Source organism: Montipora capricornis, chromosome 10 (genome assembly GCF_036669925.1).
Source record: "Montipora capricornis isolate CH-2021 chromosome 10, ASM3666992v2, whole genome shotgun sequence".
NCBI lineage: Eukaryota > Metazoa > Cnidaria > Anthozoa > Scleractinia > Acroporidae > Montipora > Montipora capricornis.
The window spans coordinates 64991147-65006471 of NC_090892.1; the positions used below are offsets into that span (position 1 = coordinate 64991147).

Genomic DNA, 15325 nt, shown 5'->3' on the forward strand with positions numbered 1-15325 from the left:
GTTGAGGTCAAAGTCCAATTGACGTCATAATTGGAGGACAAGTTGGAAAGTATGTTTGGAATGCGGAACATGAAGAAAGTATGTTTGGAATGCGGAACATGAAGGAGACCCGTTTTTTGTTTTTCTCTCGAATCATCACGGTTTAATGACAACAAACAAATAAACTTATTTTACAAACGGGAACGTGTGAGGAGACCTGGTGTCTAACCTCGTCCCTTAAGCAAATAGGTCCGCTAACACTTGAGCCAGATCCAGATCCTCGTCGGTGAACCGTTCGTAACCGTAAGGGTAGGTTTGGGCCGTGGTGGGATCCAGGACCCGTTTGGAGTAGACGAGTCGGTAGTCTTTGTGAGAAGGTTGGGTTTCCAAGGTGTAGGTCTTGGCATTTCTTTGGATGGTGTGAGATTGCGTGACACGGGTGGTACGCGGTCGGTCTAGAGGACGATGTAATTCATCCAGAGTGTTTTGACGCAAGACCTCGTAATTCAATTGAGTCATCCCTTCGACGTTGAGGGAGAAACCGCGGACCTTGCATTCAACGTATCCGTTCTTGGTCTTGTAACCGTAGTTCTTGGGACCACCCGAACAGAACTCGACAATGTAATCGTCGGCATTGAGTTCGCTTTTGAAGTCGCACAGGTAGGCACCTCGTGGCGGATCCAAAGGAGGGTCGTCAGGACGATGGAGGTAGATGACCGAGTCAGTGTCGAAGTAGAGGACGCGTTCCCCGAGATGATCGAGGGCTCGATAGAGACGGAGTCGGGCATGACAGGTCGTGAAGGCGGCAATGAAGATGTTGAGGTTGGGTGAAGGCAAGACATCGTGCGTTTGGAGTTTGTAATGGACTTCGACCCGGTCTTCGGTCAGGGAACTGACGTAACGGACATCGTGTTGATCGCTGTCGAGAAATTGGATGAACGGTTGAGGTTCGGTGAATTCTCGGACCTGAGTCTTGTTGATCCGTTGCCCAAACTTGCCCCACATGGAGTTGAGCATCATCTTAGCCAGGGCTCGGAGTCCTGGGTTCTTTTCGATTTTGGTGGGATCGAGACGAATGCCTTCCCGAGCATAGTACGCATCGAGGTGGGCTTGTTTCTGAGCAGGCGTGGTACAGCCTTCGGGCCAACCGCTGGCTTCTTCTTTGATTTGGAGCCACGTGTCCACATAGGATTGGAAGAGTCCCGTGCGTTGCTGATCGAAATGCCATACTTCGTGGACGTGTTGAATGACGTAACCTTTCTGTACAGCCATGGCGAGTTCGGGGGTGCACCAAGTACCGACGAGGGCACGTTCTTCGTCCGTGTGATGACAGGCATGCGTCTTTTCCAAAAGAGGTTTGGAAATGTTCTCTTCGACGCAGGTACGACACAAGGGAAACGTGAGTTTGTCGTGACTGCGGTAAGGCAACACGGGATGGTAGAGACGTTGGGGTGGAAGGACGGTACATTTGGCCAAACCAAAATAAGGCGAGAGATCGGTGGTGTCGGGTTCGTAGAGGAAGGTGGGATGTCCCAAGGGATAGGTGCCGTACTTGTTGACCCAAGGATACAAGGACGTGTAATCGTCGTATCGGATTTCTTCCTCGTCGTCGACGTGAGCGTAGAGACGTACGGCATTGGTCCGACCCCCGTAAAAAGCGTCGCGTGGTTCCAGGGGGGCTTGGAGGTGTTGACGGGCTAGAAAGTCTTTGATGTCCTGGTTGGTTTGTTTGAGGGTGTTCCAGGCGCATTCCCACATGGTCACGACTTGGTACCCACGGTTGATGAGGAACGTACGTTTCTTGTCGACGAGAGCACGGACCTCGTCCATGGTGCGATCGAGTAAGGTCGGAGGCACGTCGGTGCGTTGGGGATGACAAGTCCGACATCCGTGCCAGAAGCACCCGCAGAATTCGTAAACAGTCTTGGTATCGGCATCGTATCCGTCGACCGTGTATCGGGTACCAGGAATACGGTACTCGCCCTCGTTTCGAGCATGCTGGATACGTTGGCGATGCAAGGGATGATGAGCGTCGTACTGTCCGTAGGCACGAGCTAGGGCTTCGTGGTCTTCGTGTTCTTCCGGCGAGAGGGCCAGGTAGGCTCGTTGTCGTAGATGGTGTTCGCACCACGTCAGCCATTCCATAGAGGCTTGGGAATGATTGATACGACCTCGCCATCCTAGGAGTGGTTCGGAAGCGATGGTCTCTTCTTCCATACAGTGCATGCGCAAGTAGCGATTACAGGCAGAAGCCACCGTCATTTGTTCAAAGGGATTGAATTCAGCGCGTCCTTGAAAATCCCGCATGAAAGTGAGACATCCTTGTTTCAAGAGTTTCACGTCCGATTGGCAGTAGGCTAAAAGTTCGGCTTGGAAATCAAAGACGACCTCTCGTGCCGCTTGGTCGTCGTACCAAGTATCAAAGTCGCGACGTTTCTTGACGGACATGCCGTCGGGCATGTAGAAGGCTTTGTCGGGAAGTCGGCCTACATAATCTTGATGTTCGGGGGTATTGAACAAATGTGGAAAGTATCCTTTCTTGAGTTCGGTGAGCCCGAACGTCTTGGGGAAATCGCTCAGCGGCATCTGGAAGAAGGACAGCGAATCGATGAATCGTATGGTGGTGTGTTCGTGAGGGTAGGTGAGTTGGAGGACTTTCCCACCGTTTCGGATTTGTTCCAGTTCTCTCTTTTGCCGATGGAGTTCGTCGATGACGGGATAACTGTCATACCCTTTGAAATTATGAGCGATGACTGTTAGGGGCCGCGTTCCGTTTTCGGTGAGTGTTTCTAACCATTCCAGAAAGTGAAAGAGACAGTCGTGAGGATCTCGGAACGAGACGGGACGATCGTCGTCTTCTATTTCGGCCACCACGAGATTGGGCACGTGACGTCCCTCGACTTGCATACTCTCAATGTCAAAGAAAACGTGCAAGGGTGGTTCCTCATCATCGTCGTCGTCGTCGTCCTCGTTATCGCCCGCCAGGAAAGCGTGCAAGCCAGCGGCCTCGTTTTCTAAGAGAGGCGCCAGTCCCTGACTCAGGATCCTTTGGAAGGAGAGTCGCTGTCGTCTCAAACGTCGTTCTTCGGCGGGAGTCTTTTCGACTTGTAAGAAACATCGATGGGAATGAACGTCGACGTCGTTCTTGCAGCACGAACATTTCCGATACCCGCACCGATGAGCTCGGATCTCTTTGACACCACGTAACGTGTGATGACATTCTTTACACCGACGACGGGTGGCACAGACGGAAGGATGTTCAGCGTCCGCGGGTTGACCGGCGTGGGTCTTGGACCGATGGGTTTGGAGACACGTGTCTCCGTAGAAAGAACGTCCGCAGAGAATACAGGGGGTCTGAGCCGAGCGGTACTGTCGGTAGGCCTCGGTATAATCAGGACATCCGTTTTGCAAGCAGGCGCCGCAATGATGGGTGCGATTGTTACGGCAGGCATGCTGACCCAGATGTTTGTAAGCTTGGAAACACTGACTGCAAAAGTAATCTTGACCGAAGAACCCGGGTAAGGAAGACAAGGCATCGTAATGACCGTCTTCGTGTAAGAGTCCTAACAACGTGTCCCCGCGACCGTAAGCGAAGCAAGCATAAGCGCGGTTGGCATCCACGACGACGAGGGTATAGTCTTGAAGACTGGGAGCGGTGACGAGTTGTTGAAGTTGTTCGGGACCACAGGGTTGAGGAGGAAGACCGACTTCCTCTAGAAGTGCTTGAGCCGCTCGTGTGATGCGACGATGATTACCGCGACAGCGGGTCCATTGTCGGCGCCTTTGGGGATCGTCTCGATGTTGATGGACCCCTCGAGCCAGAGCGATGGCGCGTGGACAGCATAGATGTTGGTCATCCTGTGGAACACGTAAGACACAGCGCTTGAATTCTCTGAGACGCGTCGACGCTTGGTGCCCTGGTAAATGTTTTCTTTTGTAACCGGAACCGGTGGGAGCTCCACGTACGTGAACAAAGGCGAGGGTGAAGGAATCGTCCATTTCAAATTGTTCGTTCGAGTTGAGCATGTGGGAAAGATTCCCGAGTAAAGCATCCACGCGTGGACCTTGAGCGCGCCATTCTCCGGCCCGTAGTCCCCAACCGTTGTAAGCATTGGTAATACGATTGGAGGATAGAGCGATGTAAATGCGATCGCCATCGGGAATGTCTTGATCGTTGATTAAGTCATCTAGAGCAGTACGAAGACCTTGTACGAGAGCATCGGTGAGACGTTGTCGGGGGATGAACGCTCCAATCTGTCGAGGGCGAAGTTGAAAGACGCGTTCACGAACGCCGAGACGGACACTACGTCGTTCGACCACAGGAAGTCTTTCAAAGACGAAACGTCCTGGAGCGGCACCTCCAATTTGTTCAAACTCGTCGAGTGCTTCAACCAAGTCACTATCACTATCACTTTCCATGCTGAGATGTTTTTTTGTTGGAAGAAGACGATGTGTCTTTTATAGAAAAAGAGTCACCTTGAACGACCTTGACGTGTACCCTGGATGGACCAATCCGGAGCGAGATAGGTCTCCTGGGGGGATGGGGGGGTATCCCCCCAGAGAATCATGTGACCCCTTAGGAGCCCGGGGATTGGTGGAACGATTCCTGTTAAGTAGTTCGATCGAGCGAGGAGGTTCAGAAAAAGTCATGGCCTCCGAACCCGAGAGACGTGTGCTGGAGATGGCAGTGGCCAGACGTACTATGGAGGTGGAGCAAGACCCCATCGAAAAGGAAGAGGTGTGGGTCAAGCAAACGAATGGACGTTGGCGAAAAGAAAGCCGGACGACCAAGAAGAGCCCGGCGACCCGAGACGAGGCTTCGTATTGGGATGTGTTGCCTCCCGAAATACGTCAGCATGTGTTAGAGGTTCGAGATGGAGAGGCGCAGAAGGACCGGAGGGAACGTTGGAAACCCATTCACGAAGAGTTACTCCGTCTACCACGTTGCGCTCAACATGGCACGGTACGTACCGGGTATTTGTATTGGGTGGAAATCGAAGCGAATCTGATAGATTCGTTTATTTTATTTGATGTCTTTTAGATGACGGCGACGTACGTAGGAGAATCGACTATCGCCTTTGAATGCGGACCGTGCCGACGGTTTGCCCCTGGGGGTTATCCCGCGGGAAGCCGACTCTTGAAATGTCGGTATTGTCTTTTGGGCGCGATGAGTTGTCCGGGGTATCGGTATTGTACGGGCAGGTTTCGGTCTCGTCGTCCAGAAGGGATGGTCGTGTGTCGTTGGTGTCGATGGCCCGTCTGCCGGAGAGGTCTTTTGTGTATGGCGTTTCGGTCTCCTCATTGTCGTTGTTTTCTTGTAGGTCATGGTGGTCACTAGGTCGGAGGTGGACAATCATTTGGTCGAATGGGAATGTCGTTGCAGTTATGTGGAATTGACGTGTAGAACGTGGGACTGTGACTGTAATTGTGGGGTGTCTTATGCGTCTTACCGTCGTCCGGGATGTTTGATTTGTACCTGTGACGTGGGTTATGGGTTTCCACCGTGTCGTCATGATTTGGGGGACTGGTGTTATTTGTGTCAGGGGTATAGTTTTTTGCTTTATTGTAGGTGATTTGTCAATTGGAACAAACATTAGATGAGAGGATTTCGAGATGGATATGGAGAGAGGATCGTTGGGTGTGGCGACGGAGACGACCCCTGAGAACGGAGGAGCAGCGTCGATGGAGGCGGTGTTATTTGACTGAGATTCTAAGATAGGTCGTTTTTCTTTCGTAGGTGATTTGTCAATTTGAGGATACGTTCGGGGATGACAGGGTGCCGAGATGGGTATGGAGGAATGGTTGTTGGATGTGGCGACGGGCACGTCCTCCGAGAACGATGAAGCAGATTCGATGGAGACAACGTTACTTGGTTGAGGTTTTAAGATAGGACCTGTTTTTCTTTTGTAGATGGTGGTGGAGGAACATAGGACTCGTGGATATCCACATGGATGTCCATCGAGGCCAGGGGATCAATGGTGTTGGATCAAGTGGGTATGTCCGAATTGTACGGAGACCGCCGCTACGTGCCTTCACTGTTTGAAACGCTTGGACCTCAACTACTTTGGTTGCCTGTGTTACGGGTGTCTCATTCGTTGTCGATGCGACGGGTCGGAGACCTCCTACGGACGTCGTCGTTGCTATTCGGGGGGTCGACGATCTACTTATATTGAGTTTGAATCTTATTACGGTTACAGTAACCGTGACCGTTAATTTTTTAATTGACAGTGGCTTTGGTTTTCGTCGATCTTTCCAGACTTGGTTCCGCCTGGACGTTGTACTTCTTATGGATACGGATCGTGTACGTCTTATTGCTTTCGTCTTAGGGGTACGGGTCTCTATTGGGACGGGATACTGATTCAAACGTTTCGTTCTCTTTATTATCGTTAGATGTGGTGTCGTCTGAATCAGTTTACTCGTTATTCTTATGAACTGGGCTGGACGAAAAAAGAGATGGAGGTTACGGCGGAGTTGTGGAAGGCGATTGACGTGGATTTTTGGGATCCGTTTTATGGACTCGTTAACGCATACAAACGTCGATAACCTATGTTATGTTTTTTAGAATACGACTATGTGTTGGTGTTGGTGTGCTTGCTGTCCTCAGAGACGATGGTGACTGTTTTTTTAATTTTTATTAGACTTGGTGTATCCTCAGATGTATCAGTCGCTTTTCATTGGAGAGGGGTTGGACGGCAAAAGAACTAGACATTATAGCGGAGTTATGGAAGGCGGTCGACGGTTCTCATGGCCGTATTCGTCGTCGCCGTCGTCGTCGCCGATAGTCGATTCTCCTATTAACATGGATGTCATTTTCTGTTTAGATCTGGTGCAATCTGCCTAATTTTGGATCGTACCGCAACAGACTCTATTACGCCAAGGAAGAGACTGTTTATTACCGTGTCTGGCGATCTATCAAAGACGAAATGAATCGCTGTGACCCAAACTATGACTCTACTAAGCATTATTATGATGCTCACTATTATTATTTTTAGTTCATGACGGTGTTCGCCAATGGGGAAGGGTTCACGTTTTGGGATTCACCTTGTTGTTCGTATGGACCCATTACATGCATGTATTGTCTTGATCGACTCAATGACCAACGAACGAACATAGCACCACAGGAACATGCACGACATTGTCAGGGGACGTATAAACGTCGTAGGGAAAAATCGGCTGCGGTCGAGAGATCTTATAGCCTCGTGTGGAATGGTCATTATCAGATGCGTGTCTTATGGGAACTGACACCTCGATGTACTGTGGATTTTTCGTAGATGATGGTCCGTGCCGACCGATGTTTTTGTACGTGGAGTGAAGACTTTCATGTGCACGAGAGACGACCCTATACACCCATCGTTCGAATCATGTTACTGGAAGAACGTTTGACAGGCGTGTCTTTGTTTATGTTTTAGTGCATCCTGACCAAGACCCCTGATTACGTACGAAGGGTGTACGGATACGGAGAGTACTACTGTGCGATGTGTGATGGAGAAAGTTATACGACCGTCCAGAAACTGACCATCATCAATGCGGTCGTGGCACGATACGGATTTTATAATTATACGGGATCGGACCCGATCACAGGCATCGGAACATTTTATTTACGTGTGATAAGGATGAGGATGTACGATGAGTACGATTTGGAGGATGAGGATTTGGAGGATCCTTACGATGAGGATTTGGAGGAGTATGATGATGAGGATCGGGGCGTGGCCCTTTATTATTTGGATCCGCCTGTATGGCGTCGTCAGGTGATGATCCGTAACGAGGAGGGACATTTTGTGTACCAGAATACCGAAGGACATTTAGTGGTACGGACAAGACGTTATCATAGTCTGGGACCTCCCTACTGTTCTTGTTTATCTTGACTTATTTCGTTCCAGATCCAGACCCTGTTTCAGCCTCAGTTACATGAATGTTGTCCTACCCAAAGTTGGTTGAGGAAGCCATGGAGATCTGCGGAGATATGGCGTCTTCGTCACCATCGTATGAAAAGAGGAGCTGATGGACATGTTCATTTCTATTGCAGTTCCAATTACCCCCTGCACGACGTCACCTGAGAGCGGTCATGCTGTATGGTAGTCTGATTTGTTGTGCGACAGGACAGGCCCTTCGTGAAGCCTGGCGTTATCGGAGACAGCCCCTGTGGCACCCGGAAAAACAGATCAAGAAGAATCAAAAGACGGGACATTTTTATTTTGTACCTTTTATTGACATTTACGGTCCTTACCGTCGTCGGACAAGAATATTCAATCGTAAATTTCGTTGAAAAAAATGTTAACCAATTAAAGTTTGAGTTTACGTTTCATTTGCATGATTTTCTTGACCACTTTCTCCGTCTTCTTCTTTTTGCCTGGGAGGTTACTGATAGCCCGAATCATTTTGTCGTCGGCTTTCCACTTGTCCTGTAAGTTTCTGGCCTTGGCATAATCCATGTCGTGGGTCTTGGCAATCTTGTCCAAACGATTGATGCCAGGATCCCCTCGTTTGAGTCGTTTGGCCAATTTGGTGCCAGGACCCATGTACTGATAGCCCGGCCAATGGAACTCGATCCCCGTCTTGGCCAAAGCCTTTTGCACATCGAACTTGCCACCTCGCTGACGTCGTCGTCGTGGGCGTCGCCGTCTCTTAGTAGTCCTCGCCATCCAAACGTCGTTTGAGTTTCTTATCGAAATCCAACCAACCGGGCGGGCGTTGTAATTTATCTGTTTCGGTAGGGCGTCGGCGTTGACCTGTCTTTTTACGAATCTTCTTGACCGATTGAGCGGTCGTCTCCATATAGTCGGCCACGCTGTCTCCCATCATCCTGGGATCTCCTTGAAACGGAAGCTGTCCCCAGTCGACAGACGGAGCCGGTGTCTTGGGGGGTGACTTCTTCTTCCTCGACTTCTTTTTGGGCGGAGCTGCTTTCGGTTGAGTCATGAATCGAAGTCGTTTTTTAGCTTTAGGGGGTGCCGAGGGTGTGGTCTCGGGTGTTGTCTTTTTCTTCTTCTTCACCAACTGCGTCAACATGGAGTGTAAGGGTCCTTGCGCATAGGCTTCGGCTTCGGCATCGCGTTCGTCATCGGCGTCCGGTCCGAACCCAATAGGTTGTCGGACGGCTTTGGTCCATCGTTTCTTTTGGTCGGCCAGAGAGGTGGCCAAGGTATTTTTGATCCCTGGAGGAATCTGATCCGACATGAGAACGGCTTCTTGTTTGGCGGCGATACGAGCGGCTTTGGCCAAAGGCAGGTTTTCGGTCAGACGTTCCTTGTACACGTCTTCGAGTTGACGCAGTCGTTGAGGATCGATCAAGACTTTGTTTTCAAACCCTGGAATGGTCTCCACTTCACTCATCGTGAAGTATTAAGATCGTCGCGTCTCTCTCTGGTTTTATAGTAGAGGTTCTGTTTCTCGTAGCGTTCGCGTTCCAAATGTCGATTCAATTCGCAGACTTGTTCTTGCAAGACCCCCATCTTTTGTTCGGCGAGCTCCAAACTCTGATTGCGTTCTTGCAATTGATCGGTCAATTGACGGACAATGTCGCATTGTTCGCGGACACGATGCCGAAGCCCCCGTATCTGATCCTGTAGGGCACAGAACGAACGAGGTCCTTGCGTCCACGTGTTATCACACCAACCATCGTCCATGTTGTAGATGCTCCTTGACACAATGATGATACGCCGTATGCAATCCGACCCAGAATCGAGTTCGATGAAAATGTCGACGCATCATCCTTCGTCGGGCTTTTATGCTACGACTCGAACGACTGATGGCCCGTAACACTCTTCGATCTCGTGGGGTCTCGGTGATCTTGAGTAGGGTGTACTTGGACAAAGGCAGACGTCCCTTGACAATTTCTCGAGCCAGTTGACTGATGGCCTCGATCTTTTGATCCACGGCATCGTAGAGTTTTCGTAAACGGTCCTCTCCCGACAATCGGGTCAGATCTCGTAGAAACCAACCCAGATAGGGTGTTTGGGCACGAACGCTTCCTGGAATCCGATGGCAACACGCTTTCATCGTTTTTTGGGTCTTAGGATGTCACAAGCCGTGTTTAGTCTGTGTCCTTTACTTCGTCGTACCACGTCACAAGCGGCGTTCAGACCATCCCAAAGAGCTCCTCCTGTCTGATTCATCATCAATTGACGTCGCCTTTTAATAGAATGTTTTCGACGAGACATGTCCCCCAAGACCTTTTCGTAAGGTCGAAGCCGTCCCACTATCTTGGACGAGACAGGAACGTTCCCTCGGATCGTGTTCATGACCAATTCACTCACGGCATTGATTTGATCGGCATTGGCAGCCTGAAGACGGGCCCGACGGGTTTGATGATCGGCTTCTTTCAAGACGCTCCGTAGAAACGGCCATTGTCGTTCTATCCTCCACGACATGGTTGGTGTGTTCCGGGCTATCGATCCGGGGCGTTCTTTTTTATACCCGGAGAACCCCTGGTCGTTTTCGTCGTCGTCGTCGTCGTCGGCGTCCTTTAGGAAGTTTAGGGACAGCCGTTGGGAACATGATCAGGTTGCCGCCCCGTTGCACCCATATGGGTAAACCACGTCCGCGTTGACGTCTCCCGTTCAACCAAATACCGCTACCACGTTGACGTGCCATTGTTACCATGGGATCGATTGGACGGTCCTTTTATAGTTATCGTCGACCTCTGAGTTTACGTCCGAGTTTCTCGAAAAAGATGGTACCTTTGTAACGAGGCGGTTTATAGGCAGGTGGTGGTTTATAGGCAGGTGGTGGTTTATAGGCTGGAATGTGTGTGTACACGATGGCCGAGTCGTCTCCATGACTAGCGTCTTCGGCACGTACTTTAGCCACCATGTCATCGTATCGTTTACGGTGACGAGCCACCATGTCATCGTACCGTTTACGGTGACGAGCCACCATGTCATCGTACCGTTTACGGGAACGTGCTCGGGTCCAAGCATTCTTCTGCGCCAGGCCAACACCCGCGCCGATTGCAGCACTCACGAGTGGCACGCCTGCAACGATCAAAGGAAGCACCCCGCCACGCTGACGTCGTCGTCGGGCGGGGGGTTTTCTCTTTCTTCGTTTCATAGTCTTCGTCGACCTCTGAGTTTCCGTTTGAGTTTCTCGAGGAAGATAAGACCTTTATAACGAGGCGGTTTATAGGCAGGAATGTGCGTGTACACGATGGCCGAATCGTCTCCACGACGAGCGTCTTCGGCTCGTGTTCGAGCCACCATGTCATCGTACCGTTTACGGTGACGTGCGCGAGTCCGAGCATTCTTACGCGCCAGGGCAGCCACGCCTCCGAGGGCAGCACTTGCGCCCGCCACGACCAAAGGAAGCACCCCGCCACGCTGTCGTCGGACGGGGGGTTTTCTTCTTCTTCTTTGCTTCATAGTCCCCTCAAAGGATGCGGATCCCCACGCATCATTCGATCCATCACCATTTTTCGTGCCCAAGGTTTTCGTTTGAGAATCCGTTTCATCATACCGTAATTATACTCGGGTGCTTCATAGTGGCCGGTGACGCCTTTAGCGCCCATCCTTTTATACCTCTTGTCTTTTCCTAACGTGTACCCAGCAGCCAAGGCTTTGCCTAGGATCGCCAAGAGGCCGCGTCCACGTTGTGGGGGTTGTCGTCGCCGTCGTCGTCGTCTGGTTTTGGGCATGATTGACATCGTGGCGTTGCGCATGTCCTTTTATGGGTTACTGAGTCGGGAAGAGGTGCGTCGGACGGTGGGCGTGCCACCATCTTCGTAGACTGTGGTCACGGTGTTGGTATGGGTAATGTTCCGGATACGACGTCCATCCGTTCGTTGACGGGCGTCTTGAGATAACAAATCCATTTGACGACGAAGTCCGTCCTGGTTCAAACGTCGTCGACCTCCACTGCCCCCTCCAGGAGAACCTCCTCCGCCGCCAGGAGAACCTCCTCCGCCAGGAGAACCTCCTCCGCCGCCTCCTCCGCCTCCTCCGCCTCCTCCGCCACCACCGCCTCCTCCGCCACCACCGCCACCACTGCCTCGACGTCGGGAACCTGCAGGAGAACCTGCTGGAAGAGGACGTCGACGTGGACGTTTCCCTCCGGTGGTAGGACGAGGAGCTGTGGTGTTGGAAGGACCACTGGCGGCAAAATCTTGTAAATCTTGGTCGGAGATGTCATAGTCTCTTTGGATCTGGGTTCTCTGAGCCACGGGGATACTCCCGTCCAAAAGAGAACGCATCATGAGTTGTCGTTGGGCTAACAATCCATCGGACTCTAATCCCCCGGTACCAAGACCCAGTTCTTCCAACAAGACATTGGGTTCGGGTGTCGGCACACGACCTTGATCCAACGTTTCCAAAAACTCTTGAATCGTACTGTTGGGGGTTCGTGTTCCGACGCCGGCCGGACTGTTTCTGGGAGTCATGTTGGGAATGGTGTTCCCCACACCGGCCGGGGACGTACGCGGTGTCCTGCTCCCTACACCGGCTGGAGCAGACGTCATCCTGGGTTCAGAAAACGAACGGGTTCCTAGAGGAATGTGTCGAGCGGTCTCGAGTCGTTCACTCAAAGCCAAAGCACGTCCTCCTTGTCTTCGACGTCGACGAGCCGCGCGTTCTTTAGCTCTCCGTCGTTGTTGCTGTTGACGGTACGTTTGCAATTCCCTTTGATATTCAGAGGGATTGCGTTCAAATTGAAACTGGTCAAACGGCGATCCGGGACTGGAAGGTGTGGAAGGAGCTTGTCGTCGTCGGTACTCTGCCAAGGCACGTTGATAGTCCGAGGGATCCCAATGGGTAAACGGGGATCCTGGGCTACTCATTCACGTTTCCACACTTGAGTCGGACCATCCGAGGGTGTCACACAACTGAACAGTCGGTACCGATCGTCTGAAGCGGGATGAAGGTCCATCATTATATACCCGTACGGACGTAGCGTACACCTCTCGAAGAGACGAAGCACGTCACGCCATCGATCGGGAAAGGCTTGTAACGTCAGGGCTCGAAATCCCGATTGATCTCTAGGATTCTTGAACACGAAGAGATAATGGGCATTCCTGGAGATGGTCTTGGCATACTTGCCGGGTGGAAATAAGTCTTGACACAAATACAACACCGTAATGTTCCGATGATGCGATTCTCGAGTGAATAGATCCAACACGCGTTTGTCGTTCCCACCTTCGTCCATGAGATCGTCCAAGACCAGGATCCCGCCACCACTTTTTCCAAACCATTGTTGAAGATCCGAAATGTCAGGGATCCCTTCGTGAAATCGGATCCCACGACCTTTCATTCGTTCGAAACGCGGTTGCCATACGGCATAACAGTAATGACACGGTTTGGTCCGACCTCCTTCAAAGACATCACCTTCCGTCAAGAGGGCTTCGGTCAATTGCGTCTTGCCACTCCCCGAGGGACCGACGATCATCGTACTACTGGGTTGTCGTATCATCCTTCCTCGGCGATCGAACTGCACCTTATCTTTTTTATACCCTTACATAAAACAAAGACACGACAAGTGATGAAATAAATTTTTTTATTAATCAATGTAGAAGAATCGGTTCATGCGGTGTACAACTTTGAAGGCAGGGAAAGGTATTGATCTCTTGGACGATTTGGCGACGTACTTGTCGACCCACCCTTCGGTCGTTGGCTACAAAATCATGGGGAGAAAAGGTTTGCACAAATTCGGGCATGGTACGTCCCCGAACCCTCTCTTTCAAAAACATCAAAGCATAATGACCGCAAGCGGTACTGTTCAAAGCTTGAAGGGTCCGATCGTTCCATTGCACGGCATCCCATTCGTCTTCGAGCCATCGTTCCAAATCAGGTGCACTGTAAGTCGTCATCGGGAGCCCGTAACTGTCCATGACTTCGCACCGATTCTGTTCCGTCCAAAGTCCCAACCAATGTTGACCCGGTTCCCCTCGTGGATCCGTATTGACAATGTAAGCGGCCCGTGTCGTACGGGGTGGACGCGACGGGAGTCCGTCGGAGGGATGGACGCCGTGAAAGACGCGTTTCAGGATCGGATCGTCCAAGGCCAAGGCGCGTAAGGTCACGTCACTCAAGGGTACAAATTCCATGTCTGTTCACTCGTACTTTTGATACAGGACGGCTCCGTTGGCACCGGCTTGGAAGTTGTCTTCGAATTCGCCAAACACCAGAATGGTGATGTTCTTGTCGGGAGCGGCATTAAATCGGATTTCCAGACGCAGCTTGCCTTTTTGTTTGGGATTTCGATGATACGGTGAATCGGCATTCCCGCTGGGTACATTGTTAAACATGAACAAAGTGCAATTCTTGCCGTAGCCCCAATCTCCTGGCTGGATCATGTGAGGACGATGATTGGCTAGGGAACCACTGGCTTCCAAGAGACGTTGATAGCCCAACCAGTCTTTCCGTGTGTTGGTGCCATTCAACTCCAAGGTCGGATAGGGATATTCTTCCCCACCCACTAGTTGACGGATACTCTTCACTCCAAAATCTTGGAAGGCGTACGGGTAATATTCCAAATCCCCATTAAACGCTTTGCTATCCAGCAGTCCGACGACCAAACGATCGGGAAGACGGCCGGTAAATATTTGGTCTTCGGTCCACAAGGTGGTCTTGCCATCGAACGAGAAGGTTCGGATTTGACTTTTGACCATGGGATAATTGGCCATTTGACCTTTCACATCGATCTTGGCCATCAGTTCGTTACCCACACTCACGTTCAGGTTGACGCGACATAGATGAAAAGTAACTTTGATATCCCCTGCACCTAACGTGACGTAATTTTTGACTCCGGTCCCACTGGTCTTGGTCCCAAACAGGAAAAAGTCCGGGCTGTTGCAAAACAGCTCCATCACCATTTCTACACGAGGGACCAACAAACGTCCTGTTCGCATGGCGGCCAGATGAGGATACATGATCATGGTGGCTTTGTTGTTGCCGTAAAAGAGTTTGGTGGCTGTCTTCAGAGGATTCGTATTGTTGTGCGCCCATCCGGCGGTGGTGGAAATGTCGTCGTCGCCTCCTGTGGCCGCCAGCTGTTCTTCCACGTTCAGGTAATTCACCCAACCTTGAGGGGCCAACAACGTATCGCCTTCGTCTCGACTGTAATTCAAGAGGGTCTCGATGAAGGATTTGTACATGTACGTATCGGTCTGTTCGCTCATCAAGACACCACCCAACCGTAGATTGATCTGCTTGAAGAGACCGTGGGCCAGATTGTTGGTGACGTACACAAACTTGGTGTTGTTGGCATCCGAGGCACTGTTGGCATCGGTCACGATACCGTTGGTCGACGCCGAATTCAGTTTCAGTTCGATTTCGAAAAAACTACGTCCCAAATCGATAAATTCGTCCAAACCGGGAACGGTAAAGGTGATGGGCACGATGCCTGTCATGGCGGCACTATA

The 15325-nt window shown here is 51.1% G+C and overlaps 2 protein-coding genes across 2 annotated transcripts in view; both read right to left on the minus strand.

Annotated features, from left to right (window-relative positions):
* LOC138020120 (lipid scramblase CLPTM1L-like) overlaps nt 1–15325 on the minus strand; it is a 40757-nt gene that overhangs the window by 6635 nt on the left and 18797 nt on the right. The gene's annotated exons all lie outside the window — the stretch shown is intronic.
* LOC138018992 (uncharacterized) lies at nt 12337–13374 on the minus strand. The gene has a single exon (XM_068865662.1). The coding sequence runs from the start codon at nt 13372–13374 to the stop codon at nt 12742–12744; it is 633 nt and encodes a 210-aa protein (XP_068721763.1). The 3' UTR covers nt 12337–12741.

Excerpts from the sequence above, each read along its gene's own strand:
- LOC138018992 (XM_068865662.1), bottom strand. The coding sequence starts at position 13,374 with ATGATACGACAACCCAGTAGTACGATGATCGTCGGTCCCTCGGGGAGT.